General features: G+C 40.8%; 1 protein-coding gene across 1 annotated transcript in view; it reads right to left on the minus strand.

The window, feature by feature from the left end:
- Positions 1 to 1817: 1817 nt before the first annotated feature.
- Positions 1818 to 13811, minus strand: part of LOC149299976 (semaphorin-4B-like) — a 29419-nt gene continuing 17425 nt past the window's right edge. The window contains exons 2-14 of the mRNA XM_089485482.1: positions 11325 to 11485; positions 11180 to 11242; positions 10594 to 10692; positions 9572 to 9683; positions 9307 to 9423; positions 8555 to 8712; positions 7650 to 7831; positions 7052 to 7202; positions 6218 to 6428; positions 4443 to 4558; positions 4037 to 4197; positions 3843 to 3937; positions 1818 to 2602 (exon numbers count right to left, since the gene is read on the minus strand). Coding sequence (XP_089341608.1) covers positions 1818 to 2602; positions 3843 to 3937; positions 4037 to 4197; positions 4443 to 4558; positions 6218 to 6428; positions 7052 to 7202; positions 7650 to 7831; positions 8555 to 8712; positions 9307 to 9423; positions 9572 to 9683; positions 10594 to 10692; positions 11180 to 11242; positions 11325 to 11485 — 2411 coding nt within the window. The remainder of the gene's footprint in view (positions 2603 to 3842; positions 3938 to 4036; positions 4198 to 4442; positions 4559 to 6217; positions 6429 to 7051; positions 7203 to 7649; positions 7832 to 8554; positions 8713 to 9306; positions 9424 to 9571; positions 9684 to 10593; positions 10693 to 11179; positions 11243 to 11324; positions 11486 to 13811) is intronic.

Here is a 13811-nt window from a genome sequence, read left to right on the forward strand (position 1 = left end):
CATTTTGGGGTATATGTGTGAATTCTAAAAAGATGATAATGTGTACCAAACTTTTGTATCCCGATCATAGTTGTCTTCTCTCACACAGATAGAGTCATCCATAAAATAGGACATTTTACATTTCCAGCGGCTGTGAGGTTTCCTCTGCCCAACAAGGTTACTTTTTTATTCTGGTCTATACTGGAAAATGCCAGTAAAAATCCACAACTTTCTTGTGCTTCTCATATCTTGATTTGTATCATTCCACTGCATTTTGTTCGCCTCTGGAATGAAGCCGTGACGGTGCGATATCTCTCAGACTTTGTTGCGTCTCCATCGCAGGACACTACTGTGGCAATACTGCAGCCACTACAGGGATGTGGGAATGTCAGAGTTTAGTTGAGAAATTAAATATATATTACATTTGTATTTTAACAATAATACCACATTGTCAGTGTTCTAGAACAGTAGAAATTGAGTAAAATCATGTTTTTTCAGCAACAATCATTTCAAGGCAATACTATGGGAGTGTCATCCTTTTCATCATATAGCTGTGCATTTTGCTGGCATTTTTGACATTTTGACAAATACTGCAAAGATCCATATTACATACGTGTTAACATGTTACATTTACACCATATACTGCAGTAGATTTAACATGAGGAACACAAGATTTCTCCATCAGCAGGTTTCCTACACTTCTATCTACATTAATGATAATATACAATTCAAACAACAGTTTTAACCATAAAAAGGTGGTCTATGGTTCAATCTGACGATGATGGGACTTTTAGTCCTCCACCCCTTAGAAGGATACCGCCGATATATACTGTGCTTGCTGAAGCCAACGTGCATTCCGACGATGCTCAACAAGCTCTTTATGAATGTGCCACACTTGGTTCAAATAGAAAAAGTAATAATATAACACAATTTGCTTAAAAATGTGAACAGAAAACAGACAGACGCCTTACAAGCATAAAGCACCCCTATGTCAATATAGCCCTAAATTTAAAAAAAACAAAAAAACATATGTTCCCTTTGCAATTGTTAATGGTTTCATAACTTAAAGAACAAAGTCAAGTCCCTTGTGCTACAGGCAGATTATAGCTGGTTGTTGGTGCCACGCAAAACACCAATTTTAGGTTTCACATTCTTTTTCCAAGAAAACAAAATATATTCCATGAGACAAATACAAAACAATGTGTCCGTTAAAAAGAAGGAAAAAAAATACAGTATCCTATAAAAAAAACCCAGAACAGTTCCCTTCTCCCCTCAACAGGTTTGGAAAGAGGATTCTTAGAGTACACTGGAATTTGCCACAACTCTGCTGGCGGCTGGCAGTGTTGCCATCTTGTGCTACTTGCTTTATCATCTCCTTGTTCAGGAATGGTTGTGAAGTCTATCATTTTTGCTAAAAAAAACCCCAACAATAACCCTGGGCAGATTTATTTGGTGACCGTCGTCTCTGTGCTTCTATAATGTTCATCAAGTGACTGGGGAAATGATTGGCAGACATTTCCAAACACGATGATTGTCAGAAACTCAATGCATTTTGTTCCTTATGAGGAAACAATGTGTTTTATCGATCCATGTGATGACTGGAATAAAAAGACCTTTGTTTCATTCCACAACACACACTTACAGTGCCTGCACAAAGAAGCTTTTTTTTCTTCAACGTACACAGGATGACAATGTGAAACGTCACCTCCATCTTCCAAACAGCATGCATAAATAATAAAGGCTTTCCAGCTTACTACGCAGAGCACAAAGCCACCCCGTCTAGTCCTTTGTGGCTTATATTTTATATATATATATGGATATGGTTTGTTTTGATGACCTCATACCACTGAATCCCGTATTTCCGATCCTAGCCGTACCCTGGGTCTTTGGCAAGTGGGGGACACCTCTACGAGCGTGTCTTTGACATTTAACGGTCTTTTCTCAGATTCCGATATGTTATTAATGATTAATGGGTCGTGAGTAGGAGTGTTGATGATGTAGTTGTCATTAAGAGTCTGATAACCTTTGTGGTCAGCTGTGGGAACCGGGGCACTGGTCCCATTTAACGGCAAACTTTCTGCCGGTTTTCCATTTTTACGAGATTTTTGGCGTTGCTTCTCAGGATGCTCCACCGGCTTCAGAATGGATTTCATTCCCTTACGTTTCTTGTAGAGGAAGAAAAGTACTACGATGACCACAACCACTCCAAATAATGTCGTCATGATTATAAATTCGTTCCAGTAGGACTTCCCGAGCTGCTTAGCAGAATGGCTGCCAGAAGAGATGAACGTGGAGGCATTTACAATCTTATCAATCGTACTAACTTTCTGAATTACCATTTCCGTTTCTGTGCTTTGAGTGGTTGTCTTGACCATGGCCTCTGGCTCCACGCAATACTTGACCATCAGCTTCCTGAAGTCCTCTTCAACTGACCAACACTCATATATCCCCAGCCTCTCCGGTCTACTCAGAAGGATCAGATCTCCGTTTTGTAAAACTAAGTAAGCGGAATTAATCTCTTTCCCATTATGAAACCACAAACGAGTCGCCAAGTTGGAAGAAAGTTTACAACTCAACAAATTTCTTGCTTTTGAGTCCAGGAGAATCTTCTCACATGGTATTCCTTCTTCTGTGAACAAAACATGCATGGATTAGTAGGCAAATAATTGTTTTTCATTATCTCTTTATAATCAGATTGCTGCTGTGAGATGCATTCCTAGGGTCCCACCAGTAAATAACAATAATGGGTATAATGCATAAGCATTTTTAAGACAGTATTTTAGCATTCACAGGTCTCAAATAAAGGATTTTTCCATTGAAACAAGCTAGAAAAGATGTCACTCTCAAAAAGCTTATGTAACTTTACATAATAATAGGTATCAACTTAAATTAGGAGAAGCTAAAAATGTACATTTCTGCTGAATACCCTTATCCCATTTTTGACAATGGCCTGTTGATTTTGTCTCTTTCCCTCTTTATGTATTTCAATGTTCCCTCTTGCATCTTTCCTCCAAGTTATACTTTACATGTTGAGATCCCTTAGTCTTTCCTGATAGTTTGTATTCTGTAAACCATTTCTTTAGACTTTTTCCAGAATATACAACATTCTAGAGAACAGGTATCCAACACCACAATACAGCCTCTGAATGTTTCTAAAAGATATGTTTGTATAGTGCTATGAAATAAATGGAGATGACCACAATCATTAATTATGTTGTACGATTTGAATGTACGTCTCTGTTATTCCCCATAAAGTGAATTCATGTTGGTATCGATAACTTCCCTTGTGCGATCCAATACATCCTGTGAATAAACATTCCTGCAAGCGTCACACATGTACATCACACACAAGATATCCCGTGACTGGTGTAACATCATATGCAAACCACCACACCCTATCATATACACCGCCGGTCCTGAATAACCGCTTTAATTACACGTCACCCGATACTTGCATGAGTGTTTATTATTTATATGTTTTCCAGGCCTCATTCAATCCGGTCTCACTGGGTGATAACCAGTTACCAGCGTAGCGATCGCTTTCTACGCCGACAAAGGCTTCATTTTAAAAAGTTAGATTTAAAGATCAGTGTCCTCATCCTACCGCGCCATTATATTCTGATGTATGCAACTGGAAGTAATCCGATTATGAGCAGTTCATAGCGTGACCCAATCTCCGGTACCAAGTACATTTTTGGGGGGAAATGGCGTTATACACAGAAGCCCTCATTTCCGACCCACATAAAGTGATCCAATTCCATAGAATCTTAAAAAGGTCCGGTGCCAAGTACAGCCCTAATATTTTAAGTGCAAAGTATTCCGTCACTATCCAGTATGTGAAAATACCATGTATCCATGCTCACCATTTGTCCGGTTAACGCGGCCGGTAGCAATCGTGTGATTGCCGTGTTGACAGTGTTTTTCAGTGTCTGCATTCTCTATATCTTGGGCCCAATGTCTGAAACACAGAACACAGAACGTTTGTTCAGAACGGAAAGCACACGAGCAGCAGGGGCGCGTGGCCCGGCATACGCACAACATCGAGGACGCAGCTTACTTGGGGTCGTGTATATGGTGGGGCAGAGTGTGACAGCCTCTCTTACTCCATGCGCAATACGGATCCCGGGACAGGATGCACTCTCCACACGTCCTGTACATACTACAGTTTGAGACGGGGACTTGCACTACAACCGAGTGTGAAGACGCATATACCAGACCCTGCGGCAGAAGGAGAATATACGTTAAGTCAAATGACCACACCATATTAGTATAGTTTTAAATGAATTTTAAATTTATTTATATATGTGTGTATGTATGTGTGTGTATGTGGTAATGATATGAGAGGAAAACCATTATTCTGGACACACCTCACTTACTTCACATGTGATTGAATATTAGCAAATTTTTCAAAATACAAGAACTCTACATTCCAATGTTGATTTGTATATGATGTATATTATTACCTTATTGTGATCAATCAGGAGCTCATGAACTGGCTGTTTTTTCTTGAACAGCTGAATTTCCTCAATAATGTGGACCTTGTTCCTTATATTGACCGCTTTGTGCAGTCTGCCATCATCTGTAAATTAAAAGCGAAACAAAAGAGGTATTCCATTAAATAGATGGACTAAAATGTATTTACATTTGTATCTGCATAATGCAAGTTAAATCACTGAGAAAACTCATGGAATGGTCCTGCTTGCAGTAATACTTAAAAAAGGTAAATAATTATTTAGGTCAGGGCTCGACAAATCCCAGGCGCCAGGTCGCCATGGCGACAGAGAATTTTGTCCTGGCGCCTAGGTTTTGTCAGCCTCTTACATCCATAAAAAAATGTGGATGTAACAGGCTGAGTAACCACACGGGGGCGTTGCTGCTGCTGTCTGCCCAGGAGTCTGGGCAGACAGCACAGCCACTCAGAGCCCGCCCCCGAGCCTGAGATCACTCCCACGGAGTGATCCTGTAGGCTGAAACCGCGGTTGCTGCAAAACCAGCAATCGTGTTATCAGCTGCCACAGGCAGCTTCAGGGAAGGGGGTTGTGTGTTGATTGGTTCCCCACACAAGTGTGGGGACCTGACCCAACACCCCCCTGCTGCCTGATCGCTCCATGAGAGCGACAGTGCAGCGTTAACCCCTTCAATGCCGCGATCGCAGCATTTAGGGGTTAATTCCCGTTTTGTACGGGGCTCTGCTGCTGGTGGTCTGCTTCCAGGCAGACCAGCAACAGCAAAAACGAGCCCCCACAAGCCCTTTGATGATTCCTGTAGGCATGGAAGCCTACAGCAGTCATCAGAGACTCCCCCCTGCAATGGCTGGTCTATAGACCAGCAATTGAGTCCCAGCTGCCAGAGGCAGCTTCAGGGACAGGGGAGAAGGTTCTTTGGTCTCCACATGAGTGTGGACACCAGCCCCAACACCCCCCTGCTGCCTGATCGCTCCATGAGAGCGACAGTGCAGCGTTAACCCCTTCAATGCCACACTTGTGTATGACACATTCGTGGCATTGCAGGGGTTAACATTTTTCCCCACAAGCTTGTGGGGACTAAATATCAGTCAATGCTGTGCTCCAATGGAACATCAGCATCGAAAGAGTTAAAAAAAAATAATAATAAAAAAAAAAAAACAGCACTGACCTGAAAGTCCAGGGTGCTTCCAGGTCAAACGCTGTGAGTTTAGTAAGTGGGCTGATGATGATCCGATCACTCCTAACCAACTGTTAGTTTAAAAAAATCCTGGCTCCTAACTTTTTTACCTGGCGCCTAGATTCACAACAAATTTGTCAAGCCCTGATTTAGGTCATATTTAAATAATGCTGAATAAAACAAACCCTATCAACATGATATGGTCCCCTTATAGGTAAGCAAAGTGTTAAAGGGCCACTCGTTTAAAAATGATTCAATAGGGACCAATATTTTAGACCATTAAGCAAAGAGAAAAAAAAAAAAACAACAATCAAATAAAGTATACATTTCAGATATACTAGTCACCTAAAAACATTCTTTAAAAAAAACAATTGTGTGTATATATATGTATATATATATATATATATGATAGAGAAGTCTTTTGGAAACACTAGTTAACACATAAATTGTCCTCCTATTTCTAACACTGAGAGATGTTAATGAAAATCTGTCCAGGTCCCTATCCAAAAAAACATGCTTTCTGGATACAGTGTCCAAATACAGTTATCCGGCGGGCGGATTGACCTCATTCCTGGTTCTCGCCACTTGCTCTCACCTGTTCCCAGGAACATAACGGTGTAGTCACTTCCCAGGCCTTTGACATTCTGCACGCTGATCTGCTGGTAACGTATTTGTGTCTGGAGTAGCAGTGGCTTGCTCCTTATGGCGCTGTCCATCAAGAAATGATCTTTGATGAAGTTCAGGACTCGGTCAGGCATTTGAAGAGAGGAATTGATTTTCATCTGCCGCGCGCTGTTGGTTATGCACTATTGTGATATATAAAAATGATTAATTTTAACAGCTGACGCCGAGAGGTGTGAAGAGCAGCTTTCCCCACTAGAGGGCAATATGGATGCAGCTGAACAGGATGATTAAAATGCATATTTTGAACTGAAACCCATCTGTCTCATCTCCAGTATTTCCTCCCAGAAAAAACTTCCATACACGGCTTTACCGAGCCTTCAGAACATGAAGCACTGTCACCATTACAAAACAATACACTAACCAGATCCAGTAATTGGATTTCCTGCAGGTGTGGCTTCGTGCAGCAACCCATACAGTATCTAGGTTATTTGTTACAAAATAGGCTTTAACATTCTGATTTTACACCTAAACTAGGATTTCATATCCTGCTCATTCAGCCTTTTGCTTTTATGCTTTATGCTGGTGCAAAGTAGTAAAAGCGGTGCAGTCAGCAGTAAGGTACCATTTGGTTACTATGGCAACTGTGTCACTTGCACCAGAAGTCCTCTCTATAAAGATCAGTGGTGTTGCAAAGACTTATCGTGAATAATTGTTGGAGCCAAATATTTTGGCCCCTAAAATCAAACACACAAGTTGAGGGTTTATTTAACCCTGTAGGGACATGCATATGGACTCTATTACTTACAGCTCCAGGCCGTGGCTCCGGGACAGAGTTGGTATAAGTGTACCACTGTTGGGTTTCGCGGTTTACTTCTTTATAGAGACCACCGAATGCCTTCTGGACATCGTCCATGTTGAATGCACACACAGCAGAACTACCTGCTCCCCCTTTATTCCTAGAAAGGACATCCACATAGATTCACAATCACAAAACATTGCTCTGTGTTTATCTAAAACTATATCCATCAACCTACAGAAACACATAACACAGACTAGCCTCAACTCTGGTTTTTCATTAAATATCATATAGATTTCTGCAAGACTGAGATAACAAAAGGAGAATGGTCGCTATACACAAGGATACTAGAAAATGTAGCTTTTTAATAGGGTTTATTAAGTTCACATGGTTTATATACTTATAGAAGTCCCTGTAAAGTCTGTACCAATTACTAGTCTAGTACAGATCACTTGATGCATGCAATGCACGAATATTTAAACCTAAATTCAAGCGAGTTATACTGCTATACGCAAAATACCAAGAAATCAAAATAAGGGTTGAGTGACAACATGGTGATCTAACTACAGCCATTGTTCTGTTGTCTGGATACTAATATTTTGCATACCACTGTGATGTGAAGACCCCATAAAAAATTGTGTTCTGCCAGTCTGCTTCTCCAGGTACGAGAACAAACATGTCTTGTAGGACATTGAAGGGAAAGCCATCATCCTCGCGGATGCACAGAAGCTGGGCCTTTAGGAATGAAGTCCACCTCCGCTGTAGGACGCGCTCACCACCAAGGTCTCCCTGTGCAGAGGGCATAAATACAGTGTTAAAGGAGACAAGAAGAACCATAAATATAACAGCTTTTATATCTTGTAAAAGTCTCCTGTCATTAGACATAGTGGCGGTTCTACTAACAAAACCAAGCGATCTGTGGTGTTTATAGCCCAACGTTGGCCCTCCATCTCTTCATTCACAGCCAGTGATGGGCTACCTGGATTTACAAGGATGACGTTCCACACCAACAGGGCATTTATATCACATGGTCTTTCAAACATTCTGAAACCTAGGTTCTTTACAACGTGTGGATCTCTGAGGCTGATAAAATGTACTTTCCTGACTTTCCACAAATGTTCTTTGACACATGTAAAAAGGTCTTGTAATCAGAGATAAGGAGACCTATCAATAAACACAGAAATGGTCCCAGTAATTCTCCAGCATATTTTATTCTAGAAACAACTTCAGGGAATTTTAGCTGAGAAGCTGCAGCTACCTAGGAGTGAAATTCAGCAGGGCAGGGCAGGGCAGTAATTTACTACATGCGCAGCAATGTGACCTCTGGCTTCGCGGCTTTTGGTTATACATTCAATGAGATGTACACCTACTGACGCTATGTAGAAAATATACCGGTGTTCTAAAATAGACCACAGTGTTCACGTATAAGTTTGCTATGGGCAGTGTTTATTAACGGCACAGAAACAGAACAATCATAAATGCATCTGTTGGAGCATTCGGCTCATAAGTTACCTTGCATACACGTGCAATCCTGGAAACAATGGTGTTCTCAAAAAAATCAAACTCCTTCCCTGTCTCGCTGAAGAAAAAGTAGATCTTATCATCATCTCCCACTGGATTCCCTTTGGGAAGGCTCTCTGGGATGTGAGCAGAGCCAACAAAAGCTGGATCTGCAATGACAAAGCAATCAGACCGTTATAATTAAAAGGTCCTCTCCACTACTAATCGCCATAGACGCACATGCCAGCTCCATTAATAATTTTATAACGATATGATTAATGATTAACATCCCAGGAAATGCCCAGTGCCGTGTCAAGTCTATCCTGAGTACTCACAAACTTCCTTAAATATGCAAATAAAACATACAGGACAGGGACATTTAAATGACACCCGGCATGTAAATACAAGGCGGCGTGCTTTGTTTAGGATGAAACCGAATCTATACACCGAGCTAGTAAAATACGGGCATCTCTGCATGTGCATCTAGGCACACAGCCCAGGGACTGGCATGGAAGTAAATTTACCTATACATACGCTGGACATTTTACTGGTGCTATCAACACATAGATTTTATATTTACTCACTAACTCAAAGCCCAGGGGAAAAAAATGTTATGGCCTTTGCTTGTGGCCTGACACCCCCCACTTCCTCCATCCATCATAGGATTAGCTGACTTATAACTAAAGCAGGAGAAGCAGCCAACCCATGTGCTGGATAACATGCAGACTGGTTAAGCCACAGCCAGTGAAGAAACCAAAGCGAACCTTGGAGCCAGTTCAAGGAGTTCTCAGTCTTCAATGATATCCTACTGTCATGGCTTTTGTAAATGATGGGCTCGTTTCCTTGGAAGTTGCTGACCGTGCCAGCATACATTTCTCCATCTGACCGTAAAAAAAAAAAAAGAAAGAAAGAGTCATCGAATGAAATGCAGATTAAATGCAAGATTTAAAGAAAAAAAAATGTAAAAAACCCTACAACCTATCTCAGTATTCTGGAGCGGTTAGCTTCGTTACAGGGTGTTGTACTTACCGACCATTATCGCACTGGACTTGTACTCTGGACCAAAAGGACACCGTCCCTTTCCATCCTCCACGATAACATTTCCAGAGGCATCATTTTCCAGAGAAAAATCTTTGATTCTCTACAACGGAAAACAAAAAAACTTCAGCACATTTTTCTAGTCTCTCAAGAAGTTAATATTTTTGTAACGTAGATCATTACTAAACAAATAGACTTGTGGATTTATCACCGCAGTGGGACGTGTTGTGCACGAAACAATGGTTTTTTTATTTTATTCCGTTTATTCCCAATACATTGGCTTGCACAGACTCAGATCTAGGAGATGCACACCTAGCCAGTGGATTGGGATAGTTCAATTGGTTTCCATTGCAGGCAGCGATGTGGCCCAGACAGAATTTGCTTGTCTGCCTGTTTGCAGCGATTACACATTTGCATGGGCACCCTTGGGTATCAATGCATTTGTGGATACAATTTGATTCATCTGTCTGAAGGGAGCAGTTGGCGTGTGCATAAATATTTGTGTTGCAAGCCATTTATTAAGTTTTCCTGTTCTTGGCACACAGCTGCTTTCCAATATAAGCCTAGAACAACTGCTCCAGCAACAAAACACTACATAGCCAGAAGAAGAGAGAATATCAGGAATAAACACGTATTGATAGGTGTGTAAGGTGTTACAATGTGTGTTTAGTACAAATACTGCTTTATACACTGTGGGTGGTGAACAAGCTGGGGCAATAAAGCATAAAAAGCACAGTTAAGTCATTGTACTTGTGGTGCATACACTTAGTTTCTCCCCATAACCAGTATGTAAGATTCATATTATTCCAAAGGGCAGGCTGATAAAATCCTATGGCAAAATGACGGGTTGCGTTATAGCCCAGTTTACCCATAGTCTTGGCCATAGAAACGTGTCAATATTGTTACTCCAGAAAACAGGCAGAGCTACAACATTATGAATCAATACAGTTTTAACAAAACCCCAGACTGGGTGTGTAGTTTCTAATACATGAAGCGGCAGCTCTGGTACTTACAACGTAGGTGCAGGTAGGGCTGAAGGCGTATGTTCCACAGGTGTACAAGTGCGTGCTGTTGAGCTGCAAGAGGATCTTGATGTAGTTCTGACAGTCTCTCTGAAATAATAAAAAGGGGCTTCGGTTACTGTATTTGCTTTCACAACACGCAGGCCTCCTCTACATGTCCCAATTCTCCCTTACTCAATGAGAAAACCAGATCAAAAGTGGACATGCCACACAAGTAAAATATGAATGACAATCTCTTTGATCAGCCCTAAAATATATATAATGGTTTATTATACATACAGCAAATAAGCCATGCTATGGTTGACATTGAATTCTCTTTTGCTGTTCTTGAATTTCAAAAAAATCCTCCTCTGCTATAATGATATTTTCACCAGATGGTTAAAAGCAGTGAGACTACAGTAAATGATCGATAAAATGTGTTGACACTGACGTTGAAGTGGGATTAGAACGTGGCCAGTTTTTTTTCAATGCAGGAAGCAGGGTTTCAAGTGTAGTTGGCCGCTGACTAAAATAAGCAGTTTTGCAGGCCAGTAGAAGCCAGACAGGAATAAACCCGATGGAATAGTGTAGGACATACCTGGGAATCCTTTCCCTTAAAAGCACACTGTCTCTTCTTTTCATCATCTGCTTTCCACGTCAGCTGGAAGAGAACAGGAATCCTCAAAGTCAGTGAGAGCACAGGGTCAGGAATCGAACGTTCTTAGAAGTAGGATAGAGCTTACCCGTAACTGGTCCTCTGTGGAAGCAAAGCTTGTGCTATTGAGTGAAAAGAGGGCTTCCCTCGCCCCCACGTATAACGTACTCCCATCTTTGCTTAGCAGAAGTGTAGTATAATGATAGTCTCCATCTGCCTGAAACCTTCTCACTGCCCGTTCGGAGGAACCTTAAAACACAAGAGCAAGTATCATTAGTAGAGTATATTTGTAACACGAACATAGAAGGTAAGTAGACAGTTAGAAGCTTAAAAGAAGACATGTTTATTCATGACCGCCAACTGATCAAACTGACCATCTTCTCATAAGCTTAATAACATTCCACTTAAAGCAACCATTTGTTCCACACAAGACCTGAGATAAAAAGAAACCAATTTCCTACCATGGCTTGGATAAGAAAGACAGAAATCAAAACAAGGTATCAAGTAAAAAGAAGTATGGAAATATTAACGCTTGGCTTGATTAGCCATTGACTGTCAAAGGTTTATCTACTCTTCAAAACACTTTGGGATTCATTCATTATTGGGGAGCTGGAAGAAGAGTTTGAATTTGATGAGCTGAAGCCATAACCCACCTGGGCATTACGAAGGGCCAACCCGGAGACATTTCTCCATAAGAAGGTAAAACTGAACTTTGCATTACACAATGTAAAAAGACAATATTCAAAAGCAGATTTAATTATGCATTACTTAGGGCCAACCAAGCTCTTCACGAAGCAGATGCTCCCTGGGATTGGATAACGTATAGTGAATTTTAATTGCAAATTGAAAACAACTCATATTTTGGTGAATAAAGCTTAAAGCGAGAGATGGGTAATTGAAGCAATCGGAAAATATACATTTCCGTGTGAAATAGCCTGAAACTAACGATCCATAAAAACAGCGGAACAGGACAAGTTTCCAACAGTTCCTTCTGTATTTCCTTAAGTAGTGTTATTACTTAAGTAGTAATACACTCGCAATCTCAAGGGGAAAAAAAAAAAAGGGACAAGGGAAATGTGCAAAGAGAGACCATTATTTTCTGCTCCATATTGATTTTACATTTATTCTAATGGCCGCGGCCAAGGGGACATGCTGCTGGCTGTTTAACTCATTTCCACTACATAGCCAGCCATACTATTACCTGCGGATCACATCACTGAATGCGGGAGATAATGGACTTGTGCAGCAGTGTATGAAGCAGAGTAAATTTTGTATTCTCTTGCATAAAAGGCAGGACTTTAACACGAGAGAAAGCTCATCTAATTAGCCTGGTCGGGCAGGCATGGGAAACTTCTCAGGGTTACAATATTATTACAATATTAATCCTTAAAGCCATTGGTTATAATCTGTGACATGGCACACAACAGCCAACTGTTCATCAACGGGTTCAGAAACTTTACTAAACAGTCCCATTCTAGCAACAGGTATTTTTATAGGGATGGCCATGGATGCTCCTTTCCAACCCTTCTATTGCCACAATTGACCCCATAATAACTGCTGTGCTGCAAGTGGACTTTAGCACTAAAATAAACTTTCTACTTTTCCTAAGGTCTTACAAAACAGAGCTTTCACCATATGGTTCATGTCATTAATACTTCCGATGCGGAGTTCTACTTCACATTCGCAGTCTGCCTGGTAGGGAGCAGAAGGGCAATCTCTAACTAGGAGTTCTTTGTAGAACTAGCAAAATTGTATCAAGCCCTGCAGTTTGAGAATTAGCACATCACAAAATAAAAAAATAAATTAAAAAAAGGCAAAGTCATTAATATGTAAATATAAGACCCATTACCGGTGACGCCAAAGCTAGATAAATAACAGGGAAATTAATTGGTTCGTATCGGAAGACATTAGGAAACTAAAATAAATTGAAGCAAACAGCTTGGGGGCAACAAAAAAACTCAGCAGAGATTTCTTGTAAAAAGGTATTACCAGGAAGAAAGAAGATTAAAAGAATTGAAAATAGAAGGAGGAAGAAAATAGGTGGCATAGAAAAGAAGAAACAAGTTAACAGAGGCGTGCACAGCAGGGGCAAATAATTCTGCATGTTCACAGTATCTGCTCCCTTAATACCAGCAGGCACCGTACCAATCAATTGATCCCACTGGGAAGTTACACAAGGCTAGGAAGCAAAGGACAAACCGTGTCCTTTGAATGGCTTTATACTTCATTAATAATCATGAAGCGATCACAATTCCCTCGCGTGAGTTTAATGAAGTCCTTGTTTCCTATGGCCGGGTTCGATGTGTGCCGTCTGTTCTTCGCAGGCACACGGATCTTTGGCTGAGAAACATTATATCAATATGTTCAACAGCATGAATGCTCCTAACAATGGCTGACGGAAATGACACGCAGAACGGAGTTGGACGTATTTGACAATTATTTGTTTGCGGATTGGATTTCTGTTTTGCATTGGACGAAAAGATACAGAATAATAAACCAATTGCATATAACACTACCCAATGAACCAAGCTTTACAAAGAAAAAACGCCACTGGCCCTAAATGAGCGAACTTAGA

The sequence above is a fragment of the Sceloporus occidentalis genome, unplaced genomic scaffold (assembly GCF_023333645.1).
Source record: "Sceloporus occidentalis isolate IW3139 unplaced genomic scaffold, rSceOcc1.0.p SCAF_26, whole genome shotgun sequence".
Lineage (NCBI taxonomy): Eukaryota > Metazoa > Chordata > Lepidosauria > Squamata > Phrynosomatidae > Sceloporus > Sceloporus occidentalis.